Source organism: Camelus bactrianus, chromosome 17 (assembly GCF_048773025.1).
Source record: "Camelus bactrianus isolate YW-2024 breed Bactrian camel chromosome 17, ASM4877302v1, whole genome shotgun sequence".
NCBI classification, from domain to species: Eukaryota; Metazoa; Chordata; class Mammalia; order Artiodactyla; family Camelidae; genus Camelus; species Camelus bactrianus.
The window spans coordinates 6,244,716-6,268,521 of record NC_133555.1 but is presented as its reverse complement, the minus strand read 5'-3'; the positions used below and the strand labels follow the sequence as shown (position 1 = coordinate 6,268,521).

General features: G+C 49.2%; 3 protein-coding genes across 7 annotated transcripts in view; 2 read left to right on the top strand and 1 right to left on the bottom strand.

The window, feature by feature from the left end:
* OGG1 (8-oxoguanine DNA glycosylase) overlaps positions 1 to 15,378 on the top strand; it is a 34,412-nt gene extending 19,034 nt beyond the window's left edge. For 2 of the 5 annotated variants that reach the window (XR_012499845.1, XR_012499841.1), the window contains 4 exons: positions 6,596 to 6,687; positions 7,595 to 7,716; positions 8,070 to 8,155; positions 15,329 to 15,378. The gene's annotated coding sequence lies outside the window, so the exon portion shown is untranslated. Of the gene's footprint in view, positions 1 to 6,595; positions 6,688 to 7,594; positions 7,717 to 8,069; positions 8,156 to 10,818; positions 11,723 to 15,328 lie in introns of those variants that run through there. The other 3 variants (XR_012499843.1, XR_012499844.1, XR_012499842.1) reach the window with 3 other exon arrangements.
* TADA3 (transcriptional adaptor 3) lies at positions 3,196 to 11,256 on the bottom strand. Its single transcript, XM_010953020.3, has 8 exons — positions 11,050 to 11,256; positions 9,417 to 9,667; positions 9,201 to 9,306; positions 7,780 to 7,921; positions 7,585 to 7,688; positions 6,280 to 6,389; positions 5,270 to 5,455; positions 3,196 to 3,750 (listed from the first exon to the last, which is right to left on the bottom strand). The coding sequence occupies exons 1-8, from the start codon at positions 11,254 to 11,256 to the stop codon at positions 3,558 to 3,560; spliced, it is 1,299 nt and encodes a 432-aa protein (XP_010951322.2). The 3' UTR covers positions 3,196 to 3,557.
* ARPC4 (actin related protein 2/3 complex subunit 4) lies at positions 12,753 to 22,805 on the top strand. Its single transcript, XM_074344382.1, has 6 exons — positions 12,753 to 12,909; positions 15,329 to 15,447; positions 16,939 to 17,050; positions 18,220 to 18,315; positions 19,274 to 19,444; positions 21,911 to 22,805. Exons 1-6 carry the CDS (start codon positions 12,907 to 12,909, stop codon positions 21,914 to 21,916), a joined length of 507 nt encoding a protein of 168 aa, XP_074200483.1. The 5' UTR covers positions 12,753 to 12,906; the 3' UTR covers positions 21,917 to 22,805.
* The last annotated feature ends 1,001 nt before the right edge of the window (positions 22,806 to 23,806 follow it).

The following is a 23,806-nucleotide window of genomic DNA, read 5'->3' as shown; positions in this document are numbered from 1 at the left end:
GGAATGTCTTCTGCAGCTTCCTTTCCACATCCTCCCTGAAGGCTTTCCTGACCCTCTAGGCCGTTCTTCAGCCGTCCTCTGTCTCAGGTCCCTGCAGCTTTTGTACATTCGTCTGTTATTGTTTTCATTGCCTTGAGCTTTGATTGTCGGCCCAGCTGTCTCCCCATCTTGGAAACGTTAGTCACCTACTTAGCTCTCAGCCACGGCAACAGGGTCACTGAGTAAGGAAACGGAACTATGAATAAGGAAATGCAGGCAAGTCCATGGGGTGAATAAATGAACTAGGTGAGTGAAGAGAAGAAATGATGACTGAGTTAATACGTGAGTGAGTTATGGTCCATTTGTGCTTAGTTCTCTCCATTGAGTCCTGAGCCTCAGACCAGGAAAGGAATTTACTCTCTGACCATGTTTCCACAGAGTTCCAGCCATCACTTCCCTCTTAGCAGAACTCACCTGGGACCCAGCATCCCCCAGTCAGAGTGCTCAGGAGCTGGCAAGGCCTGGGGACCCAGGCTGGGTCATGGTCCCTACGCCAGGGCTTAACTTCCACCCAATCCTGTTCTCACTTACCCTAGTGTTTCTGAAAGTCAGTTGTAAGGTATTTGGGACTCAGGACAAACGACGATGGTGGAGGATTTTCAGAGCCAAGACACGAAAGGCTTTTTCATCAAACTGATGATAAGGTATCAGTATTGCTTCAAATTAAAATTGGAGCCTTGATGTGCTGGAACTAATCCCCGCCTCCTCACAGGGAACCCAGCTTTCTCCAGACCCCATAAAGGAGGCCTTCTTTGGCTCCAGCAGACAGGAATATGGCTGTAAGAAGGGACTCCCTGTCCTGCTGTGGTTGTCAGCTCTTTCTGGGTTGGTACTTATCAGGGTGTTAACTGTTCCTGCACCAAGGCTGTGTATCCTCAGAAGGCAATGAACCTTTCTGAGCCTTGGCGTCCTCCTCTGCAGGGTGGGCAGGTGACTGTTCCCCTTGTAGGTGTGTGGTGAGCAACAAGTAAGACATGGGAGTGAAGGGTCCAGCACAGTACCAGGCAGATGGTAGGTGTGCAGTAGAGAATAACTAGAATTCTCACAGCTGATCCTTAAAAGTTCAGTCTTTTCCCTAAGGAACCAGTCACTCTTCTAGGGTTCTTCCTTCTATTTATAACTTCTCCCTTCCCCGCTCGCAATTCTACCTAATTTTGGGACTTCAGCTCCCATCTTGCCTCCTCCACAAAACTGTCTCTGTTCCTAGAACACTTTACTAATGACGCCTACCATACTTATGGTCTGTTCTCATGAACATGGAAATGAGTAGTTAATTAAGAATAGGGTTTCTGCAGGCAGGGCTGCTATGTACGGCTGCACAGGCTGTGCACTGCTTCAGCCTAGAAGTACCATTCACAGACTGAAAGGGGAGTGGAGCCCCGACAGGTTATGTAATGAAGAGGCTCTGTCTGCAGGTCAAGTGGACTGAGTATGAATCTTGGTTCAACCACTTATCAATTGTTTGAGGAAGCAAAGTGTGTAACCTCATAAGACTCAGTTTCCTTGTCTATGAATGGGATGTTATTAGTACCTACCATTTGGGGTGGTTGAGAAGATTCAGTAGCTTGATGAGTTTGACAGTGCCTTGTGCAGGGCTGAATTTCCTGAGCAGTTAATTTTATGAGTTAATTCATGAAATTAAGTGAGGGTGTTTTTTCTCTCTGAGAAGGGTATACACAAGCTGGGGTCAGTGAGTCACTGAAAACCTGGCCCAGCGCCCCCGCCCCCGCGTGTAGTAGGATGCAGGCCCTCACGCTGTCCTTTCTCTCAGGACCCTACTCTACCTTCTTTTTGCCAAAAGCCACTTTTATTAGTCAGGTCTTTTTTAGTTGACAAATGACAAAACTCCAAAACAAACTAGCTTAAGACAAAAGAAGCATCTGTGGGTGGATGTAACTGAACTCCAATAGAGGATCCGGGGGTCCAGCTACATCATGAGAATTCTGTCTTCTTCTCCATCTCCTGGCTCTGTTTCTGTGACTTGGCTTTATTTTGAGGCAGGTTCATCCCTGTGGCAGGAAGATGGGTTACTGGGTGGTTCAAGCTTATATTCTATGGCTTTTCATACAAAAGAGGAGAAATCCTTTCTCTGAGCAACCATGGAGCGATCTTATGAAAGGCCTTCGATTTGCCCGGCTTGGCTCACATGCCCACTTTTGGACCAATCATTGTGGCTGGAGAGATGGCAGCCTGAGACTGGCTAAGCTAGGGCCATGCGTCCACCCTCGTCTGTCAGTCTCACAGAGCCACATGAAACGGGGAAAGGGCAGTTCTCCCACAGGAGAGGTACTGCGCGTACAGGAATGTTGGCTGTCCTGGCCATGGTTCTTTATGGCTCAGTTCACAGGTCACTTCCTCAGGGAAACTTCCCCTCCCCTCCTCCATGTGGACCTCAACCTTCCCACAGTAAATTGCAAATGACTCTCTGACACTATAGTTTGGGAACAACTGAAGACAGCGACAAGAGCGTAATTACTCATCTGTAACTCTCAGGCCGAGCTTCCCACCCGGGCTATGGAAGGGACGTTGCCAATGGTCTTTCCGGCCTTTTTCTCCTTCCTACTCAGATCTTTGTTGCGTTCCACCCTCTCTCTACTGCCTTAGGCTTAGTGAGGAAGCAAACTCCATTCTCATGGGGAATGGTTTAGAGTCTTCCAGTGACTGGTTCAGGAATGGGCGCATAGGGCCTAGTTTGGTCTGGTGGGACGTGAGGGTGTCTGGGAAAGGCTTCGTTCTCTTCTGGGTGGGCCAAGGAAGCCAGCTGGCGCCTTCCTGCCCTCTCTCGTGCTAGACATACATGAGGAAGCCTTTGGCCTCCACCAGTCAATCGCTACTGGCTGCCACTGCACAGGTGGAAGGGACCCCCACTTTAGGAGAAACCCTTCATGGCCCTGTTGAGTTGCTGGATCGCCCAATCCTGGATGCCATCTGCCCCAAGACCACCAAACCCCTAGCTAACACACCTCCTTGCTAAACAACTCTGAGCTGGGGTGTTTGGTTACCTGCAGCCACAGGTATCTTCAGAAAGTTCTCCCTGAGTGAACGACATGGGTGAGTGGCCGCAGACTGAGAGCCACCAAGCACGCCCTCCTAAAACTTTGCCACCCACACCAGTTCCTTTCTACCCCACAATAACAGACATTCAAACATTCTGGATGCTTTTTAAAAAACCACAGCAGTTACTTTATTCTTAAGTTTGCACTTTACAAAACCACAAGGGAGAAGTCCTTGAGGGCGAGAGGGGTTGGGGAGGGGGTGGTGAAGAGGGGGATGAGGAAGGCCTAGAAATGAAGCCCCCTCATCGTGGGGACCAAGCAGGGGCTGGGGCCCGGCCAGCCTGGCGGGGCCTCCCGTGTCCTGGCTGTACAGAGCTAGGCCAGGAGACCTCAGGGAAGGGCCACAGCCTCTAAAGACTGCTGCCACTTGACATTAGACAGGCTGCCACAGGCCATGGCTTCTGCAGCCCAAATAAGGAAGTGGGCCTCCCCCTCTCAGGCGGGGGGTAGGCGGGGTGAGGGCTACCCATCCAGCAGCTTTAGGATGCTCTCACGCTCCTTCAGAGTCTTCCAGGCCTGGTCCTTCTCCTTCTTGGTGGGAGTCCGCTTCTTCTGCCGGGCAGCCATGATCTTGCGGAAGGCGTCCATGACCTCGTTGTCTGCCATGCGGACACGCTGCCTCAGCTCCTGTCGGCTCACCTCCTCCTTCGCCAGCCTGTGGGGACCAGCTGGCCGTGTGCCATGGGAAGCCCACCAGAGTAGGGTTCCTCCCCCTCCCAGACTGAGCCCACCCACCACCCCAGGCTGCCACTCCTGTGGACTGTTTCATACCAAAAAGCAAAGTTACTGAGCCACACTTACCTGGTGCCAATGTAACAGGTACTACCTTACTTCAAAAATATTAGCTCAATCAACCTTGAGGTAGGTGCTATTATTCCTGTTACCAGTGAAGGACCTGAGGCTCAAGGACATAAGAAATGCTTCAAGATCCCACAACTAATGAGTAGGCGACCTGAATCAAGGCAGGGAGGCTCCAAACAATCTTCTTTAAAAGGTCCCGGTGCCAGCAGAAGACCTGCTTGCTTCAGCATCCACATTCCAGAGCAACCTCAGGGTCTAGGCAGACCCAGGTCTACAGGAGGTGAGTGAGATACCAAACTGAACCCTCAGAATGGAATCTGACTTATAAATTCAATTGATGGTGGAGCTGGAAGGTCACTTAGAGATCTATCTAGTCTAACCGGTTAATTTTTCAGATGGAGAAGCTGCTGCTCGGGGCAGGGTTGTGCCTTCTGATACCCCCAGGCTAGTTCCTTCTCTGCCCAAGACTTCTGCATCTGCAAGTCCTACTTCTCTCTCACCCCTCCCCCTCCCCTCCTCTGCACTCTTTCATCCGTATTTTCTTCTACTTGCCCTTGAGAGGGAACTAGAAAGAGGCTTTAGATTCAGCCTTGGGCTCAAGTCACAGCTTGGCTGTTTCCGGGCTGTGTGACCTTCAGCAGAGCACTCATTTCACTGGGCCTTTATTTCCTCATCTGGTAAACAGGGAAAAATACCACCTACTCCCTAGGTGGTAGTGGAGATCAAATAGGAGGGTGTACACAAACTCCCTGATACCTGACAGGCGTTCAGTACGCCCTCATCCTTAAATGCCTTAGAAGCTGGTCAGCAACTTCCTCTCCTTCCATTGGCCTTCACCAACCACTCGTGGTGACGGCAAGCCCTTTGCCCTGCCTCTCTTCCCAGCCCTCAGTCTGAGAGACAGAGTGGGCCAAATGGACGAGTGTGCCCTGCCCCTTTGGGCACCTGTCTAGGAGAAGCAAGGAGACTTCTCTATCTCCCCAGGAAAAGGGCAGCCTCTTCCTCCAGGTATCCCCCTTACCCTTGTTGTGACCAACGCAGGGCAAGACAGATAGGAATAAACACACAATGAGAAACATCGCAACCAGTTCCTTGAAGAACTGGTCCTAAAACACTGGTTAGTTCCTGGTGACGGGCTGATAATCATCACAGATGTCCAGCAAAATCTTAACAGTTGATAAATCGAGGTGGAGCATAATTGGTGTTTACTGTACTACTCCATCAGATTTTCTGTGTCTATGAAATGTTTCACAACACTTTGGGGGGGCAGTTAAGCATGGAAAGACTTGCCTGTGGTGAAGCTCCTGGAAGGTGACCAGCGGTGGCCAAAGCCTCGCTGGCCACCCCTGGCCGCACGCCCAGCCAGCACCCACCTCAGCAGGTCGTGTTTCTTGGTGCGGTTGTGGGCACTGAGCGCCTTGAGCTCGGCCTGCCGTTTGCGCAGTTCTGCGAGAACCTCGTCCTCCGAGTCCTCTGCGGGGCGGTCCTCAGACTCCAGCAGTCCCTGGGCGATCAGCTCCTCCTTGATGCGGCTCTCCAGGGACTTGGTGTGCGGCACACTGCCAGGCAAGGCAGCGTGCAGTTCAAGGGCCAGCTTGGAGGGGGGACCCCTCAGAGATGCCCAAGGTTAGCAAGCACCTTCCTATCTCTTTGTGCACCCTGACCCTAGAGCTACCTAGTCATAAAAATATAGACAGACACACCTGGTCTTGTTTCAAACACAAGCAACGTATATCAATGTTATGTAATATAAAATACACAAAAACCTATAATACCAACGACCGAGAGAGAACAACTATTACTTTATCTGTTACTATTACACATACTACTATTATCTTGTTATGTGTTATACACACAAAATATATGTATGTATTTTATGTCATTATATAATACAGTGTATTCCAAACTTTGTTATACATTATTTCCACTTTTACTATGTACTATTTTAGCTTTTTTCCCCTTACGTACACACATTTAAATCTGTCTCAAGTAAAAATAGGATCCTTGCTGTCTGTGCTGTGCTACAGCTGACATTTTCCCCTTATCACTCTATTGATACCATTTTTTCACGTCAGTTAACTATATTTCTCTAATATGATTCATAGTTGCAAGTTATTTCATCACATGGAGTTATGACAGTTTAGCCAACCATTCCCCTTCAGTTGGACACTCAGGCTATTGATAATAAGGACAGTGCCACACTGAAAGCCCGGTCACAGGTCTGTGTGTGGAAATGCTGGGCCAGCACGCACATCTGACTTTTGTTGGGCTTCATGATAATGTCCTCGGCCTCTCTATTAATAAAGGCCGTCCCATGCTGGGATGGACAGAAGCCAACAGAAGCAGAGGCCAGACTGTGGGGCATGGACAGGATATCACTTACCTGAAGGGCTTGTTCTGATTGCGGGGAGAGGTGCTTGCCCCGTCAGCGCCCGACTCTTTCCCAGACATGTCGGGAATGGGAGAGTCCTCCATAGGGGAAATAATATTTTCCTGGAAGAGCACAGAAATGGATGGAGGGAGAAAGAGCTGTAGTCTTACCCTTTCCCTGCTCCCCTCTGACCTACAAGGACAGTTTCTGCAGACCAGAAATACCCTTTTCTCTTTCCTATTCCACTCACTTTGGGAAGCCTTCCCAAATGGACTCAAAAAAGCTTCGATCATTTAAAAAAAATCCTTTTTTTTTGGTACTGATACAGAAGGAAGGGAGCACAGAAGAGTGATGATAACATTCAGCAACAGGAACGAGAAGACCTGTTTGTTCCATGTTTGCAGTGCACCAGGCGCTGAGGTAAGCGTGCCGTGCCAGCAGCTGCTAGCTGCCCCAAAGCCCATCTCACCTGCCTTCTGTAGTCGCTGGGCTTACAGCGGACCATAAGCTGCCCGGATACACCACACTTCCCAGCCTCCCTTACAGTCAGGTGTGGTCATGTGACAAGTTCTCTCCAGTGGAAAGTGATCAGAAGAGATAAGAGCCACGACCAGTGATGACCTTCACATGCTCCTCCTTGCTCTTTTTCTGTGGGCTTGGAGTGGCAGTCACACTGGGAGTGACCTTGTGCAGAGTGTATGTTTGAGATGGCAAAGCTGGGGTCCCTATCTGATGGGGAACAGAGATCTCCCCCACCCCCACTTCAGCCAACCTGGAACATGTGCCCAGAATGTTTTGTGGGAGAGACACTGTTGTGTTTGAGCCAGAGATGAAACTGAGGTTCAGTGAGGTGAAGAGACGTGCCGAAGGGCAGCCAGTGGGCATAAAGGGACCCTGAACCTGGGTTTGAGTCCTGTTTCTAATTATTAGCTGTGTGACCTCAAGCCAACAGTTCCCTTTTTTCAGCCTCAATCTTCTTAGGTGTAGCACAGGGCTAACCACTGTCTTTGCCTCTAATGGGAGGATGTATTGAAAGCCCTTGCACAGGGCCCTTAGCCAACACTCAGCAAGAGTAACTGTGGAGTAGCGGCTACCTTGAGGGGAGGTTAAAATTTGGAGGGGCTTCTAGGATACTGGTGTTTCATTTTGTGATCTTGGGGCTAGCTGAACAAGCATGCTCATCTGTGAAACCTATTAAGCTCTACGTTTATGACCTATGTACCTTTCTAAATGTATAATATACGTCAATTAAAAAATAAACATGGAACATTGAAACAGAAAGTAAATGTAGTTCTTCTTTTGGGTTGGGATGCTCACCTCCACCAAGGCCTGCAGGAGGCGCTGTGTCAGGGCACCAAAGGGGCATCCATCTTCCGGCTGCTCGTGCTGGGCCTCAGACTTCTTTAGCAGGGCATCCACATCTGAAGCGGGCAGAGAAGTGGTGGACAGGTAGGCTGAAGTTCTGGGAACTCAAATCCTGGCTTGGGGATGGCAGGGAGGTGAGAGGTCTACCTTTAGTGTCCAGTTCGGTCAGTGGCCCCATGAGGCCTTTCTTCTTGTCAGCCACGGCTGCTGCCCGGGCTCCGTCCTTCTGCTCCTCCAGCAGGTCCTCCTGTGCCCAGCGTTGGGAGTAGTGCTTCCCCAGGGGCGGGATCTGTGGGAGACACCCCACCCAGCCCGAGGTGGGTAAACACGGGCCAGCCATGCCTGGGGTATGTGGGGGCTATCTGTGCACTTGGGACTGCCAACAGGCTCTTCGTCCATTCCTCACGCCTTCACTTGTCTGTCTCCCAAATACCCAGCCCAGGGCCGAGGCCTGTGCCTGGTACAGGTGAGAAGAGACGAAGAAGACAAAACCTCTCCGCTCACAGTCTAGTAAGGAAGCCAGGTACGTAAAGAACTGAAACACACGCTGAGGGCAATATGGAACAATTTCCAAGATACAGGGTGCAGAAGGGTGTGTGTACGTGGATCATCTCAGATGACAGCTATTGTCTCCAGAGAGAACTGGAGGCCTGAGGGTCAGAAGTGAGAGGGAAATATTGTTTGCGCTGCCTGAACTTATTACTGCCTGAATGGATTACTTTTTCAAGTTAATTTTTTAAAAATTCAGACAAGTGAAGTGACAGAGGTAGGTCAACGGGTGGTAGCAGCACAGAAGACAGACCAGCTTCCTGCCGGGGAATCTGCAGTCATTTTGGTAGCAGTAACGTGCGATCAGGGGCTTGAAGGGTGTCAGGTGGCCAAGGAGAGAAGCGCATGAGCGGAGGCCCAGTGATCAGCAAGGACCGCGCGTGGGCCTGGGGTGAGGGCAGGGTGCTTGGTGGGGCTGGTAAATACAACAGTCAAGAGGCGGCGTGGCCAAGGAAACTAGAGAGGGGCCCTGGGGCTGTGCCACCAAGGACTGAGACCTTGGACGCGATTCTGGGGGTAATGGGAGCCAGGGGAGGCCTGGGAGCAGGGCCACATCATGAGCACATCCGATCATGACAATGGGAGAGTTCCCCACCAATGCTTTTCTGTATTTTCTACGTTTTTTGTTATGGAACCTCCTTTATTTTCATCATAAAAAAAAGTAAATTTTTATACATTAAAAAAAAGAAAAAGCCCCTCTACAGGCAGGAAAGTGTTAGAGGCCATTCAGGTAAAAGCTGATGAAGGCTTGAGCCCCAGCAGAGGGGATGGAGTTAAGAGGGAAAAAGGGAGGGCCTCCCTGAAGATGCCGCCTTAGGACATGGTGACCATTTGGATGGGGACAGAAGGGAGGAAGCTGAGAGTTAGCACCTGGGTGTCCGGGTGCGTTAATGGAGCAGACAGGAGGCTGGGCAGGGCAGGGGGGAGGACGATGATGTATACCTTTGGAATCTTTGATTCTGAGGCACCTCGGAGCCCTCTTGTTCTCCCTCATGTCTATCTAGGCCTGGGGTCCCTACCTTGTAATGTTCAGCCTCATCTTCTGGGGGTTTCAGTAGCTCCTCTAGCGTGCGCACCTCCTCACTGGTGATATCAGCACAGTAGGGCTCCACCGAAGCCCAGAATCTGCAGGGAAAAGCAGATCCTGAGTGGGTGCCCATGAGCCCTGGCCCCGGGTCCCTCCACAGCCTTCAATGCCCGAACTCCGAGCCCCATCTACGTTCCCCGGCCCAGACCTGTTGGGGGCGTCATTCTTGGGAATACGTGGCACGTCAATTGGGTCATCAGTGAATTCATATTCCTGGATCTTGGGTTGAAGGTTTTTGGATTTGGGTCGCCCAGGACCAGGGCCTGGCCCATGTCCCGCCTTCCCTTCCAGTTTCTGCTTCTTGGGCTTCCCATGTTTGGGGGGAGCTCCAAGCTCATGGTCCCGACCCAGCTTCAGGAATCGTCTGTCACCTTTTTTATCCTGCCAGTCGGTGAGGATCTGAAATTCACAGAGACCGTCACTGAGGGAGAGAAGGGAAGACACAGGATGGTTCCATCTCCTAGTGAAAAATTAGGATCTAGAACTCATGAAGGCTCCAAGTCTTTCCCCATCCCCTTTCTATCTAGCAAACTCCTACTCATCCTGCAAAACTCAGCTTCTTTTCTGTGCCCATTTCATAGGATTTTATTCATACATTCTCATCTTTCGATTCACTTGTTTGCCTGTACTAGTTTCACCTCTGTAACACCCAAGCCAGTTACAGCGTTTAGCAAAAAGGTCAAACAGATGATCACATCTCAGTGCATGTTAGACCTGGGAAAATATGCCACTGGTAACTTTTTGGTGAAGGCAAGCAATCCTCCCAGCAAACCTTCACTTCAAAAATCACCACAACTGGGAAGCCCTCTCTGCATCAGTTACCCAGCTTCTTAGATGCTAAAATACAAGTGATTGTGCCACAGCCTCGCTCAAAAAGCTCCAGTGGATTCCCAGGGACCACGAGTTAATTTTATTCATCTTTTGAGGTCCAGTTAAAATGGCATCTTCTTCCTCCATAAGGCTGGTCCTTCATACCTCCACTTGTAGGCCTATTCGTAGTGTTTGGTCATAACTAGAAGAAACAGAGTACCTTGTCTCCCCAGCAAGTTTATAAGCTACTAGACACCAAGAAGTTCATTTTAGCCATCTCTGTCCCCTAGGATCTGGCATAGCACCTGGCACACAAGGCTCCGAGGATGCTTATGCCATAAATAGAAATAATCAGAGTCATAGCAATAAATAACGTTTGACATGCTTACTTAGTGTCAGACATTGGGCTGAGCCTTTGCAAAAAGTCTCTCTTTTAATCCTCACAAGAGCTCAGAGGCAGGCCCTATTATCCAGCCAACTTTGCAGATAGAGAACTGAACCTCAGAACTAGCAGATAATTTTCTCAAAGCCACACAGCTGGGAAACAGCAAGTCCATAGTCCATCCCTAGAAAGTGCTTAGGCCAGGATTCAAATCCAGGCCTCCCCATGCCAGTTCCCCTAGGACTCCTAATCACAACAGCACATCACCTGGTACATGTCTGACTTCCCCTCCCTTTGGTTGGCAAACTCCCTGAAAGCCAGAATTGTTCTAATTACCTCTCTCTAATGACTAGCACAGGACCCAGAACATCGTGGGAAGCAGGGGTCAAGAGATGCTTAGTGAATCAGAAATCTTGCAATTTATGAGGATCATGCACATTCCTGCGTATTTTATATGTCACACAAGCCCAGTTTGGGTCTCTATCCCCCTATGCTCCCCTGCCCCAGGCCCCAGCAGATGGGGCTCAGTGACCGATCCCATTACTTGTCCTAGTCCATCCCTGGTGATGTCCCCTCTGTGGGATATCACCTGGGTTTCAGCCTCGAGCACCCGCAGGCGTCGGCTGGCAGAGGAAAGCAGGGTCTCAAGCTCCAGCTGCAGAGTGTCCAGCTCCTCGATACCGATGCCATCATCCTCAGAGCGGGCCAGCACCGCTGTGTAGCGGGGACAGACCTTCAGGTGGTCCACAGACTTGAAGTCATGGAACTGCAAGGGGCAGTCCTTCAGCTCACTCATGGCCCAGGATAGGGGACCCTGTGAAGCTGGAGAGGAAAGGACGACTGATGGAAGAAAAAGTGTCATGAGAAAAGTCCAAGGGCTCCTTCCATCCACGGACAGCCTCACCGAGAAAGCCAGGCTTCAGTATCCTGTTGACAAGGTTGATGGCACAGCTCCAACAGTGCACTGAGCTAGATGCATTTTACTAGCTTCTCATTGAATTCCTCACCCAACCACATGAGCAGGGACCTTGGGGATCTCCGTTTTACAGATGAGGAAACTGAGACTCTGTAAGGGTGGGTACATGTCCAAGCTTACCAAGATACAATGTGAATCCAGATAGTTTTGAGTCTTTGCCCCTATCCACCGTGATATACTATGCCTGTCCTCCTGATGCTCTTCCCTTCAGTTCCAGTCTTCCTGCGTTCTGCTAAGCCCCAGAGTTCCAAGCATCCCATCCTTATAAAGTTAATATTTTTTGTGCCTCCCAGTCTCTCCTTGTCTCACTCCTGCCCACCTTTGTCCCTTCTCTTTGCATCTGATAGTAGTTAAGAATGTGGGCTGGTAAGCCATATACCTGAATTCAAGCCCAGGCTTGAGCATTCTCTGCTTATGTAGCTCTGAACATGTTAATTAACTCTCCTCTGAGTCTCGGTTTTTCCATCCATAAAATGGGGACAAAAGAGTCCTCAGCCTGTTTCCCCATAAGAAGTCTGAATCTGTAAATTGGGGATAACAATAGTACCTACCTCCCTGGGATGTTCTGAGGATTAAGAGATGATGCCCGTCAAGAGCCCAGTTCAGTGCCTGGCACAGAAAAAGTGGGACTGGTTAATGGCTGGCCCTACCCATGGATCGCCCCGTGTCCCGCCTTCAGGGCCCCCGTCTTCTAAGGACACCTTACCGCGGCCCCCACCCCCTCTACCTCCTCCTTGCGGCCTTGTACGGACCCCCGGCCGCGGGAGGGGGCGGGGTGTTCCGGTCGGTGCGAGCAACCGCCCCGGAACTGGCTATGGGCGGGCCCCCTGCAGTTGACGCGGGGGCGGGAAGAAATGAGGGCCAGCCCCTGTGTCTTGCTGGGGGTGGGAGGGGGTGAGAGTGCGGGCAGAGAGCGAGCCCGCTGAAGGTGGGATAGAGAGAGTATGCCTCGGGCGTACCCTAGGGGACAGTCCGGGCGCCGGGGGGCGGGGCTCGGCGGCCGGGTTCGCGGTCGGGCAGTGAGTCCCGCCGAGCCCGGAGGGCAGCAGGTAGGAGGGGCTCGGAGAAAGGATGGGGGCGCAGAACCGGAAGGAACGAAAGGCTCCTCCGCCTCGCCTTGTCCTAATATGGTGCCCAACCTGAGGCCGGGCTGCACCATTGCATGCCTGTGAGGGAAGACGGCAGCAAAGACGACAAGAAGGCCAAAGTCACAAGCGAGAGCTGCAAGGGTAACGGGAGAAGCTTGAGTAGTGATTTTAAACTTCAGAAGTCTAAAACTACCAACACAGTCCTAGCGGAAAAACTTCCGAGGGGTCAGGTGTTCCTAGCCTCCCCCTCCCCCGCTCGGAGCACAGATGGTACCGTCCGGGAGCCCGGGCGGAGACTGCGGCTGCGCTCCTCGCGAAAGGGCAGGCGTCGCGGGGCTGGCCACTTCCGCACTTCCGCTTTCCGGCCCAGCCAGCGCCCGCGATGGTGAGAGAGCCGGGCCCCGGGCCAGGGACCCCCGCTGTTCTGCCTCAAGGCTCTGGGTTTGGGGGAGATGCGGCTTTGCAGCGGAGAGGCCTTGGCCGAGGGATGCTGGGGGTGTGGAGGCACCGTGAGGCTGGGAGAAGGAGGGTGGGGCGGGGGCCGAACTGAGGAAGGGGCGGTCGGGGGGCCGCCCTCATAAGAAGCAGGCCTTTCCACTCCATAGTCTGGCTTTTGAAACGGGTCGGGGATACTGAGGCACGGAGGAGGCCGGAAGTGGGCTCGAAGGCACGTAGTAGGCCTTACAGCCTGTAGTAAGGCCGCCGAGGCATGTAGTAGGGCCACCTCCCCACCCAGGGTAGACCTTCACAAAATCCACTCTCCTGTTCTCTCTTGCCCGCTTGACCCCACAGTTCTTTGAGGGAAGCGTCCACACTTCCTTATCCCATTCTTGATGTTGCCCAGCCTTGTTTTCCCACTGAAGGATCTTTTTTTATGCTGCTTCCACCCAGACCCTTTCCTGGTCAGAACTCAACCGTATCAGCCTTACTGTAGAACGTAAGCTCTGATACTGCTGATCCCTCCCTTCCTGGAAATCCCATTTGATAACTGGGTGCTCCTGACTCTTGAGACTTTGGCTCACTCACTACCTTCCTTTCCTTTACACTCTCCCTGGCGATAGCTATTTAATATACAGGCCTTCATGACCACGTGAATTCTGGTGATTTCTAAATCAGCCTTCCTAGCTCTCTGGAGGTTCACCTGGATATCTTAAAGACACCTAGAAATTAGATCTCCAGATCAAAACTCATCTTCTCCCCCTAAACTTGCTCGTCCTCTTGTGTTCCTAATGCTGGCTTTGTGTCCTTTTACCTCAGCTGGAATCCTGGGATATTCTTCTAATTGAGGCCATGGCTCTTGGTGTTTTAAACATCAAGGTTGTTGAGGTATTACATGAGGATGTACTATTCTCTTTGTGAAAGGGCAGGCGTCACAGGGCTGGCCACCTAAAATTCACGCTTCTCAGGTTTGCCATCTGTGAATTTTGACAGATACGGTCTTGCTTGTCTTCCATTGCCCCAGGCCAAGCTTTCATTAGTCTCTTTAAGTAACCCTCTCTGCCTTCTGTCTCACTTCCCTCTCCAGTCCCTTCTCCACAGATTCGCCAGGCAGCTGTAGTCCTGTAACTTCCCCCTCAGAAAGCCCTAGCAGTTCTTTACCACCTTAAAAGAAGAGCTAAACTCAGTAGCCTGGCATTTGAGATTCCTGATGACTCTTAAGTTACCATTGCGGCCTCATCCATTGAATCTAAAATGCTTCCAATATACAGAACATTGTACTCATTACTACTTCTAGAACTCTTAATGTCCTTTTTTGTTATTCTCATCTTAAGTTATTTCTATCATTCATTCGTTAGTAAGACACTATATGTAAGGTACTGACTGAACTAGGTGCACAGTTTGTAGATTTGAATAAGATAGACATGGTCTGTTGACCATGAGGCTTACTGTCTAGTGAAGGAGAAATTACCTTATTAAAGACATATGAAGGGGGTGTCATTTTAAGTTATAAATGCTGTGAAGAGGGAAGTAAAGAAAAGCCTCTCTGAGGAAGGAAGGGGCTTGCCCTGAATAAGCCAAGCTCTAAAAGATGACTTAGACAGAGAAGGGGGAGAAAGGACTGCAGATAGATAGTTCAGCATAGGTGAAGGCTTGAGGTGAGAAAGAACTTGGCTAATACAAGGAACTGGAGATAGGCCAGTGTAGCTAGATGCTGTTCCCTCCACTGGAAATGTCCTTTTTCTACTTGTTATTGTAAAATCCTCCTAATCTTTTTTCATCTCCAAATCAAAATCAGTTTCTTCTGCAAATATAATTTGTAAATCTACTTCACAATTCACTCCTTGTATTATAGTTACTTTCTCTGCCTCCCTCACCCAGTTGAGCTGTTTAAGGGTAGAGATGGCCCCCATCATCTTTGAATTCCCAGCCCCTACCTAGCTCAGTTCTTGGCACACTGTAGATTTATACATTTGTTGGCTCAAAAGGCAGATTGAGGACAGTCAATCACCTGTGTGCCTTGAGACCAGAGTTTCTCAACCTCAGCACTGTTTGGGGCTGAATAATTCTTAGTTGTGCATTGTAGGATATCTACGCAATGCCAGCAGCACCCCCACCCCCAGTTGTGACAATGAAAAATGTCTCAATGTTGCCAGATGTCCCCTGGCAGTCAAAATGGTCCCTTGTTGAGAACCACTGCTCTAGACTTAGAATGAAAGTCACCTTGAAGGCCTACTCTGTTCTGTTCACTGTGGTCCCTGAGAGTCAGGCATCGACAGTACTGCCTGGCTCCTGTGTAGCTGGAGTAGGGGACCAGAGGGTTTGCCGAGACAGATTCTGATCCTCCCTTGGGGTTTTTCCTGCAGACTGCCACTCTCCGCCCCTACCTGAGTGCCGTGCGGGCCACACTGCAGGCTGCCCTCTGCCTGGAGAATTTCTCTTCCCAGGTCGTGGAACGACACAACAAGCCGGAAGTGGAAGTCAGGTAGGGAAGGAGAAGGGGTGGGGGTGATGGGTGCAGCACCCAGAGATGGCTGTTGTCTAGAGGGTGCCATGAACTTCCATCCTGGAGTTGTCAGGACAGCTACAGTTCACGTATTTTGTCTTGACGCCAAGTGAACAGTGGTTCCCAGTTTGAAGCTGAGAAAATAGGGTCAGTGGGTTAGTAGGACAAAATCCAGGGGAGAAGCTACTCTGGAGCCAAGATTACTTGACACAAGGAGTGACTTTGTTGAGCCCTCTGGCAGTTTAAGAGAAGACCAAGGATTTAGTTATCCAAGATACCATCTCCATTCCTTTCTAATTGAAAGCTCGAGGATTCCCCCAACCACCACCACCAACAACCTGGACTCTCATCCCCCTGCTCCAAATGTTCTGTGCTGTGGGTTATTTTCCTCTTATCTAACTTAATGTTTTGTAAATAAATTATTCTTTTTCCCCTGTAAAATTTAATCTGGGACATACACACTGAGATAAGTGATGTTACCACACTAAGTTGATGATTTGAATATAAGAAAACTGACCAGATATTAGATGTGCCATGTTGTCCTACTTAACCTATTTGGTTTCCACTAGACTTTTTTTTCAAATATTTTTATTGAAGTATAGTCAGTTTACAATGTGTCAATTTGTGTCAATTTCTGGTGTACAAAGCAATACCTTAGTCATATAGGGACATACATATATTCGTTTTCATATTCTTTTTTAACCGTAAGTTACTGCAAGATATTGAATATAGTTCCCTGTGCTATACAGTAGAAACTTGCTGTTTATCTATTTTGTATATAGTAGGTAGTATCTGCAAATCTCAATCTCCCAATTTATCCCTTCCCGCCCCCTCCCCAACCTCCACTAGACATTTTTCAAGGTTGACAGTTCACAGACACCACCTCCACAATTACCAACCATTATAGATCTCTAGGGTCCAGAGGCATCAAAGTGGGAACTGATCTGAGAGGGGTCTTAGTGCTGAATAAGTAAATCATTCTGGATTGATCATTAGCAGAGGCCAAACCGTTTGATTTTAGCTTGTCCTTGTCTCTGAGTTTCTCTCCTCATTCCCTAAATGGTTTGCCTATAGTTAGTAACAGAAGATCTGTAGTTTGTAAAGCTCCTACAATGTGCCAGGCACGCTATTAGACACTTGACCCTGTTTGATCTTTCTCAGTCTTCAGCAGTGAAATAGGAATCAGGCTCATTTTACAAATGAGGAAATTGAGATTCCAGCAGGGTAACTTGCCCAAGGAAAATAACAGAGGAGGCTGGATTTCAAAACCTTTCGCCCCGACTCCAGAGCCTGTGCTCTTTCTGCCGGAGAACACTCTCGCTGGCCCCCACCTTGGAGCACCCCTGCTTGTGAGTCTCCTCTTCCTTGGACTCTGTGGTCCCAGATAGTGATTCTAGGACCTGCCATGGGGTCTCCCTGAGCGTTTTGTCCTTTTATAATACAGAGGCCTCTGTGACTTTGTGTTCTCAGGAGTAGCAAAGAGCTCCTGCTACAACCCGTGACCATCAGCAGGAATGAGAAGGAAAAGGTTCTGATTGAAGGCTCCATCAACTCCGTCCGAGTCAGCATCGCTGTGAAACAGGTGAGCACACCGCAGCTCCCTGCCTCCCTGTGAGGCCAGGGACCCCCATCCGAGAGATCATCGTGCCAGATTCAGGGTGCAGAGAAGCCCAGGCTCTGTTTCCAGGGAATGATTTGCCAAACTCATGAATTCAGTAGGATAAAGAGGGAGCAGCCCCGTCTCGCAGGCCTTACTCTGGATTAGGAGGTGGGAGATGCAGCAGCCAAGGCTACGGGCCAGTTTGTTGTCAGGTCATAGAGACGTTCTTTTCTGAATTGGACTTATTCTTCAGTCCAGTTCAGAAAAATAAATAGTACCGGTATCAATTTGATAGCTGTAAACTCCGAAAGTAAGATTTAGGCTTAAAAACAAAGTGCAGTTTCTTGTGTTTCCTCAGACAATGTTTCACAAATGTCTGACCCTCCCACTGCCCCCATAATTTCTGCCACATTTATGTACCCTCTGGACAGTTTCTTACTTAATAGGTTTCTTTAAATTGATTTATTTTATTTAAATTTGTTTGAAAAAGAAATTTTGTGCCATAAATGGAAAAATATGACTTGACAAGTAGAGGGCAATTCTAAAAAATAAGCACAATGAAAGCAAAACAAGGTTGTTAAGTTCAGACTAGACACTTTCGCCTATAGAAAGCCGTAATGGTAGGGCCTGCTCTCTTTGTTAAAAGGGGAGATTAACAAATGTTGGGGGCAGTTAAGGGCATACCAGCACCTTGTTGCAAAATTCTTCCTTCAGAAATATTCAGCAGGGAGAAACTTTGGGGATTGATGTTCATTGTCAATCAAGCAGAGACCACCTAAAGTTTTCTCTGATAGCCTTCATAGTATGTATCAGATTTTGGAAAATGCAGGACTAGTGAAATGAGAAAGGAAAGGGCAGTTTTGAATATAGTTGTGGACTCTGGAAGGAGCAGGTGAAAGATCTGGGCTTACCAAAATTACCTTTCTGGAATAGGTGAAGGTAAGATCATGATAATGCCCCATTAAATTGGAGGGCTCTGATGTAGTAGACCCTCCTTTCAGTTGGCAACCGGTTACCCCATGATTTACAGTACCAAACCCCACTGGCTCCAGCAAACCTGAGGGAAGTTGGAGTCAGGAGACCAGGCTATAGATTTCTGTTGCCATGAGTGTTGGCTTTAGGGAAACACCTTTCTCCTTTGCTCTCACCAGGCTGATGAGATCGAGAAGATTTTATGCCACAAGTTCATGCGCTTCATGATGATGCGAGCGGAGAACTTCTTTATCCTTCGAAGGAAACCAGTGGAGGTGAGACCGTGTGATCCATTTGTTCATAATACCCAGGATTCTACTACTGAGTCCACTATCCCTGGCCTGGGATTGTTTCTGGAACCAGGACTGCTGCTCCCCCAGCTGTAGGGCACCCATGGCCTGACCTGAGAGTTGGCTTCCATTTCGGCTGGCGTGAGAATAAGAGGGATAAACTTAGGAGCAGTTGTGTCAACCTCAACCATGGAAAAGGCAAAGAAGATGCCTTCCCGGAACCCACAGTCTAGCAGCAGAAAGGGCAAAATGAATCAGAAATCCAGGCTTTGCCACCAACTGAATCATTGTCTCTCAAGGCCACAGTTGACACTGGGTCAGTTGTTGCCTGACTTTGTACTTGAGTCCTCTCCACAGACTCCCTGCCAGATTGACTTAAGACCCCCCGTGGCTGAGCCACTACCACACAGAGCAGCAGGCCCCATCATCAGGCACGTCTGACGTGCTAGCCAAGCTTGTCCTCATCCTGAGCAAAAAGCTTTCCTGGTCCTAGATCTGATCTGCAGGGACACCCACAGTAAATAAAAATTGCTCTTTTCCACACAGCCCATCTGATGGTTAAAGACCTCAGTCCCATCCTTCTCCCACAGCATCTCTGGACTAAATGTTCCTGTTGTTTGATGAGATTCTTCTGTAACAAGATTTCAGGTCCCTTCACTCTCCCTTGACTCATTCTGAATGTAACTGTTTGTGCCACAGGTAGTCTTCAGAGACATCTGATAGACACAAAATTCTCAATTGGGTCAGTTCCTTTGGATCCAGCATAGACACTCCACCAGAGTAGGTGGGCTGCTGACTGCAGGGCATGTAGCTTGGGAGGAGGTCACAGGCAGCCGGAAGAACGTGACTGAGAGAACAGAGAACATGGCCAGCCAAGTGCCCCCCGGATGCTGATTCTCCCCTGTTTCTTCTCTCCCTTCTCCCCACTGTCTTCCTTCCCTAGGGCTATGACATCAGTTTTTTGATCACCAACTTCCACACAGAGCAGATGTATAAACACAAGTTGGTGGACTTTGTGATCCATTTCATGGAGGAAATTGACAAGGAGATCAGTGAGATGAAGTTGTCGGTCAATGCCCGTGCGCGCATCGTGGCCGAGGAGTTCCTCAAGAATGTAAGTGAGGGGCCTTCTTGATTTCCTTCCAGAAGTAGAAAGACCCACAGGTTGTGCTGAGAAGTTAGCATCTGGTGGGAAAGTAGTGTGTGTGAATATTTCCTGAGGCCTTTTAGGACCTTTGGTGGGCAGTGGGTCAGCCAGGTGCCTTAGGGCAGGAGGAGAGCTGCAGGGCATTTTTCATCTCAGGGATCTGGGAGATGCCTCTCTTAATCGCTTATGGGGACTTAATCGCCCATTACTACATCTCAAAATGTATGGATGTGGAGAGGGTATAGTTTAGTGGTAGAGCGCATGCTTAGCATGCATGAGGTCCTGGATTTAATCCCCAGTACCCCATTATAAATAAATAAATGAATAAATACATATATACATACATATATACCTAATTACCCCCTCCCCAAAAAAGGAAAAAAGTATGGAGTCCTTTCCTGTATCTGTTTCAAACCCAGAGTGAGGCAAGTTAAATCCACATGTGAATTTTCTAGGAATATAGGACAGTTAATCATAATGTAATTCCACTTCCCAAACTGACTTGAATAGTTTCCTTCAACGTCTGTTTCTCAGTCATGATTTCTTCAACCTGTTTTCCATCATTTTTCATGTCGTAAGCCCTCCAGATCCCTCTTCAGCTATTTGTGCCTTCCTAATGGAGAGGACTGCAGCCCTCTGAGGAGGACGAATTGTTTACATTAATGAACTGATGACACAGTTGTTCTTGTTTAGATGTTCAGGACATGCCTTCTTTTTTTCCTTTCTTTTTCCAAACAATCTTCGGTTTGTTGACATGTTCCGCTCAGAGTTGACTGTGATCCCTAGATGGTAGAATTAGTGTTTACTCCTACCGGAGCGGACGGATCCAGCCCAGAAGAAGCTCAGATTCCTAAAAATGGAAATTACACCCGCTTCCCCTGGGCTTTAATTATACTGCGGGCAGCCAGTGTACAGAGCCTCTGTGCTGTGCACCCAGGGGAGCACGCTTGTTTGGGTCACACAGACTGTGGAGTCAGACCACCAATGTGTGTGTCCAGCTCCACTGCCTCCACGGATATGTTACAAAAACCCTCAACTAAGCCTCAGTTTCCTCGGCTGTGAAATGAGACTGTTAATATGTACCTTTCAGTGTGGTTGAGCAGTTAAATGAGGAAATGTATATAAAGCATATCACCTGGGTCATAGTGAGCTTTCCATGTATTGTAGCACCAAGGTTAAATGACCGGGGCACTGGGAGTCCTCTAAATTCCTGTCCCAATGTGATATTTGCCTCATTCATTCAGCAGTTGTTCAATTATGATAATTGCATTTCAGCTTAAAAAAGCACATTTTCGCATCTCAATACCTAAAACAGTCTTTTTTTCTCAGTTTTTTATTCCATTCATTTGTACGAAGTACACCTGTCTCTAATGTCCTAATTTTACCAAGAAACAGACGTGAAAATACCTGTCAATACTCAGCACATAACATTTTTATATATTTCTCTTCTATGATGCCGAGATATTTTAAACAATGGTTTATCATAGGTCCCCTAAAACAATCTTTGAATCAGGTTTTATTCCCATAGCACAGATGAGTAAACTGGGCTCTGGAAGTTAAGTCACCTGCCCAGAGTGCCTCAGCCAGTAAGTGAAGCCACCAGGACTTGGAGTTAGGTTTTCAAACTCAAAGATCTAAGATAGTACCTTGGCATCTGGCCAGGGTGTCACACTCAGGTGCATGTCGGGATCTGGCGGGTAATGCACACGAGCAAGGTAGGCTATGTGGGGACCTGGTGAGCACGTGCCTCACCTGAAGAGAATCACCACCACACAGCTCCAGCCCTCCGTGTCTTCACCAAAAGAATCTCAAAGTCTGGATCTGTATGCGGTGTTGTCTATGTTTTCAAGGTTGGCAACTGATTGATACTCTTAAATACTGTGTGGGCCAAACAGTGCTCATCTTTGGGCTGGGTTTTGCCCGTGCGCCATTGGTCCACAACCTCTGTCTTATAAAATGTCCAGGGCTGGTCTAGGCACCATGGGGGATGCTTGAGGGCAGAAAGCACTTCACGGGCCTGTCTCGCTTTTGGGGGCCTCCCAGAGCTTGATACAAAGTACCAGAACCTGAGTCCCTCTGCCCTTGACTCTCAATCCCCAAGCATTTGCATGTGAGCCCCTCATCTCTAAAGAAGGCGCCCTCAGTTCACCAAGGAAGGCACTGTGGCAGGGCTTTTTGGCAGCCTGCATGGCAAGCCCACATCACCCTTAGTTTTTTTGCCTTGTCTAGTGCTAGGTTTTAGGGCCAGTGCCTCACAGGTCACCGCTGCATGCTGGCTGAATTAGAGCATGTTCACAGGGTGTCCTGGGACCCAGCCCTGTCCCTCAGAGATCTGACTATAGTGGCAGCTCTCAAGTCAGCCCACTTCCCCAGAGCAGGCCTGCCGGGATACTGTAATAACCACCATTCACTGCCTCTTGGTTCTCTTGACAGTTTTAAACCATCTGGCTGGATCTCGTGGCCATCCCCCTCAGCCTCCCCCGTGTCTCTGCGAAGGCGTCCTGGAGTTACTCCCCAGAGTGGCAGCAGCGGCGGCAGCGGAGGGGAGCTGAATCGGGGTGGGTGTTAGATGCGGGAGGGGGGTGGTGTGCTTGCTAGCTGGGCAACAAAGCAGCAGTGGACCTGCCCCAAGGCCACATGTGCCTGGTCAGGCTGGCTTCTGATGTTCAGTCCCCTGGGCCGGGACAGATTTTTTTTAACGTCTTGAAACTTAAACTCTGTGCTTGTAGGAGACTGTAACCTTTTTGTCTTTTTTTTTTTTTTTTTAAAACAAACAACCTCCATCTCCAGTGGCTGTGACTGGTCCCAGTGATTGTACCTTATTGGTCGCTGTGGGTCTGGGCGGGCCTGGAGCCAGAAGGCGACTACTTTTCCTCCCTGGAGCCACCCCAGGTGGGGAGGGAGGGAGGTTTCAGACTCCAGTTCCTCTCCCTCGTCCTCTTATTTCCTTGGGCCCAGTAGAAGCGGTGGGGACCCTCTGCCAGCTTCCTGAGCTCTGCCTGAAGATGGCCACCCAGAACTGGCTGGGGACAAGGGCTGAACTGGTGGCCACCAGCCACACCCAGGAGCTGGGCCCTGAAAGCTAGGCAACCTTTGGCTGCAGGGGCCACTTGGTGCCCTCCCAGCTGAGAGGAGCCGCCGTTGCGCCTTGTCTGTCAGTGCAGTGCCTGTGCTAGAGGTGGAGAGGTGAGTCCTCCAGAGCTTCCGGGCTGGGGCCCTTCCACCTGCTCTGGCTCCTCTGCTCCCACGCTCGCTGTACCTTTTCTTATTCTGGTGGATCCTCCCTCCCCTAATTAAAGTCTTTTCTTGCCCCTTTGGGGCTGCATGAGGTCTGTGCTCTGTGTGTATATGAGAAGGGAGGGAAGGTGGGGCTCTTTCTTCCCCAAGACCATGTGGCTGGCACTTGGGCTTGGGGGTCCCCACCAGAGGCAGTCTCTTGATTGGCCCCTGACATTAGCCTGGCCAAGGGCCCTGACCCAGAGACTCCCCGTTTCTGACATTGCTCTCTCTGCCTATATAGAGGTTTGGTCCTTTTCACATAATAAGCTCATTTGGGCTAGGACACTTCAGAGAAAAAATGATCCCATTTCATGGCTAAGGAAACTGATGTTCCTTGAGATGCAGCAGCTTGCACCAAATCTCCTAGCTAGTGAGCAAGATGGTGGACTTCAGATCCAAGACTTCTGCCTCTACCTGTGCTAAGACAGTAATCACTAGCTACATGTGGCTATTTAAATTTAAATTATTACAGATTATTTCAGCTTTGCTGTATGTTTGAAACTAAAAGAAAAATGAAAAATTAAATTATTACAGTTAAAGTTTAAAATCCACTTTCTCTGTCCCACCAGTGCTCGTTAGCTACAAGTTACTAATGCCTACCATGTCACACAGCACGTAGACAGAACATTTCCATCACTGCAGAAAGCTCTGCTGGACAGCACTCAACCTCAGTGACATGTTGAAGTTAAAAAAAAACAAACCAAAACTAAAACTCTAAGGTTTGAGTCCTGATTCTTGCTGCTGAATCTTAGCAAGTTATATTCTGTGCCTCAGTTTCTTAATCTATAAAGTGGAGATAATGTAAATCTGACACAGTACCTGCCATGTAGGTACTGAATAAACAATAACTGACCTTTCCACCAGCCTGATATCCAAGCTGTTTGATAACGTCAATGTGCTAGACATGGGGGGTGACATCCCTGTCTGGCCCTCCATCCCTGTAACACTTGAGGGGCCAGTAAAAGGGCTGGATGTGTACAAAGGTGCACTGAAGTGTTTCATATTTATTAGAGAAAGTCTATTTATGGAAGAGGATGTCAGGAAAAGTTT

Bases quoted from the DNA above. Each gene is read 5' to 3' on its own strand.
- TADA3 (XM_010953020.3), bottom strand. From the start codon at position 11,256: ATGAGTGAGCTGAAGGACTGCCCCTTGCAGTTCCATGACTTCAAGTCT. The intron at 5,456-6,279 runs GTAAGTGATATC...CTTGCCTGGCAG, and splicing joins AATCAGAACAAGCCCTTCAG to TGTGCCGCACACCAAGTCCC. The intron at 3,751-5,269 runs GTGGGTGCTGGC...TGGTCCCCACAG, and splicing joins AAGAAACACGACCTGCTGAG to GCTGGCGAAGGAGGAGGTGA.
- ARPC4 (XM_074344382.1), top strand. The intron at 15,448-16,938 runs GTAGGGAAGGAG...TTGTGTTCTCAG, and splicing joins AAGCCGGAAGTGGAAGTCAG to GAGTAGCAAAGAGCTCCTGC. The intron at 18,316-19,273 runs GTGAGACCGTGT...TTCCTTCCCTAG, and splicing joins TTCGAAGGAAACCAGTGGAG to GGCTATGACATCAGTTTTTT.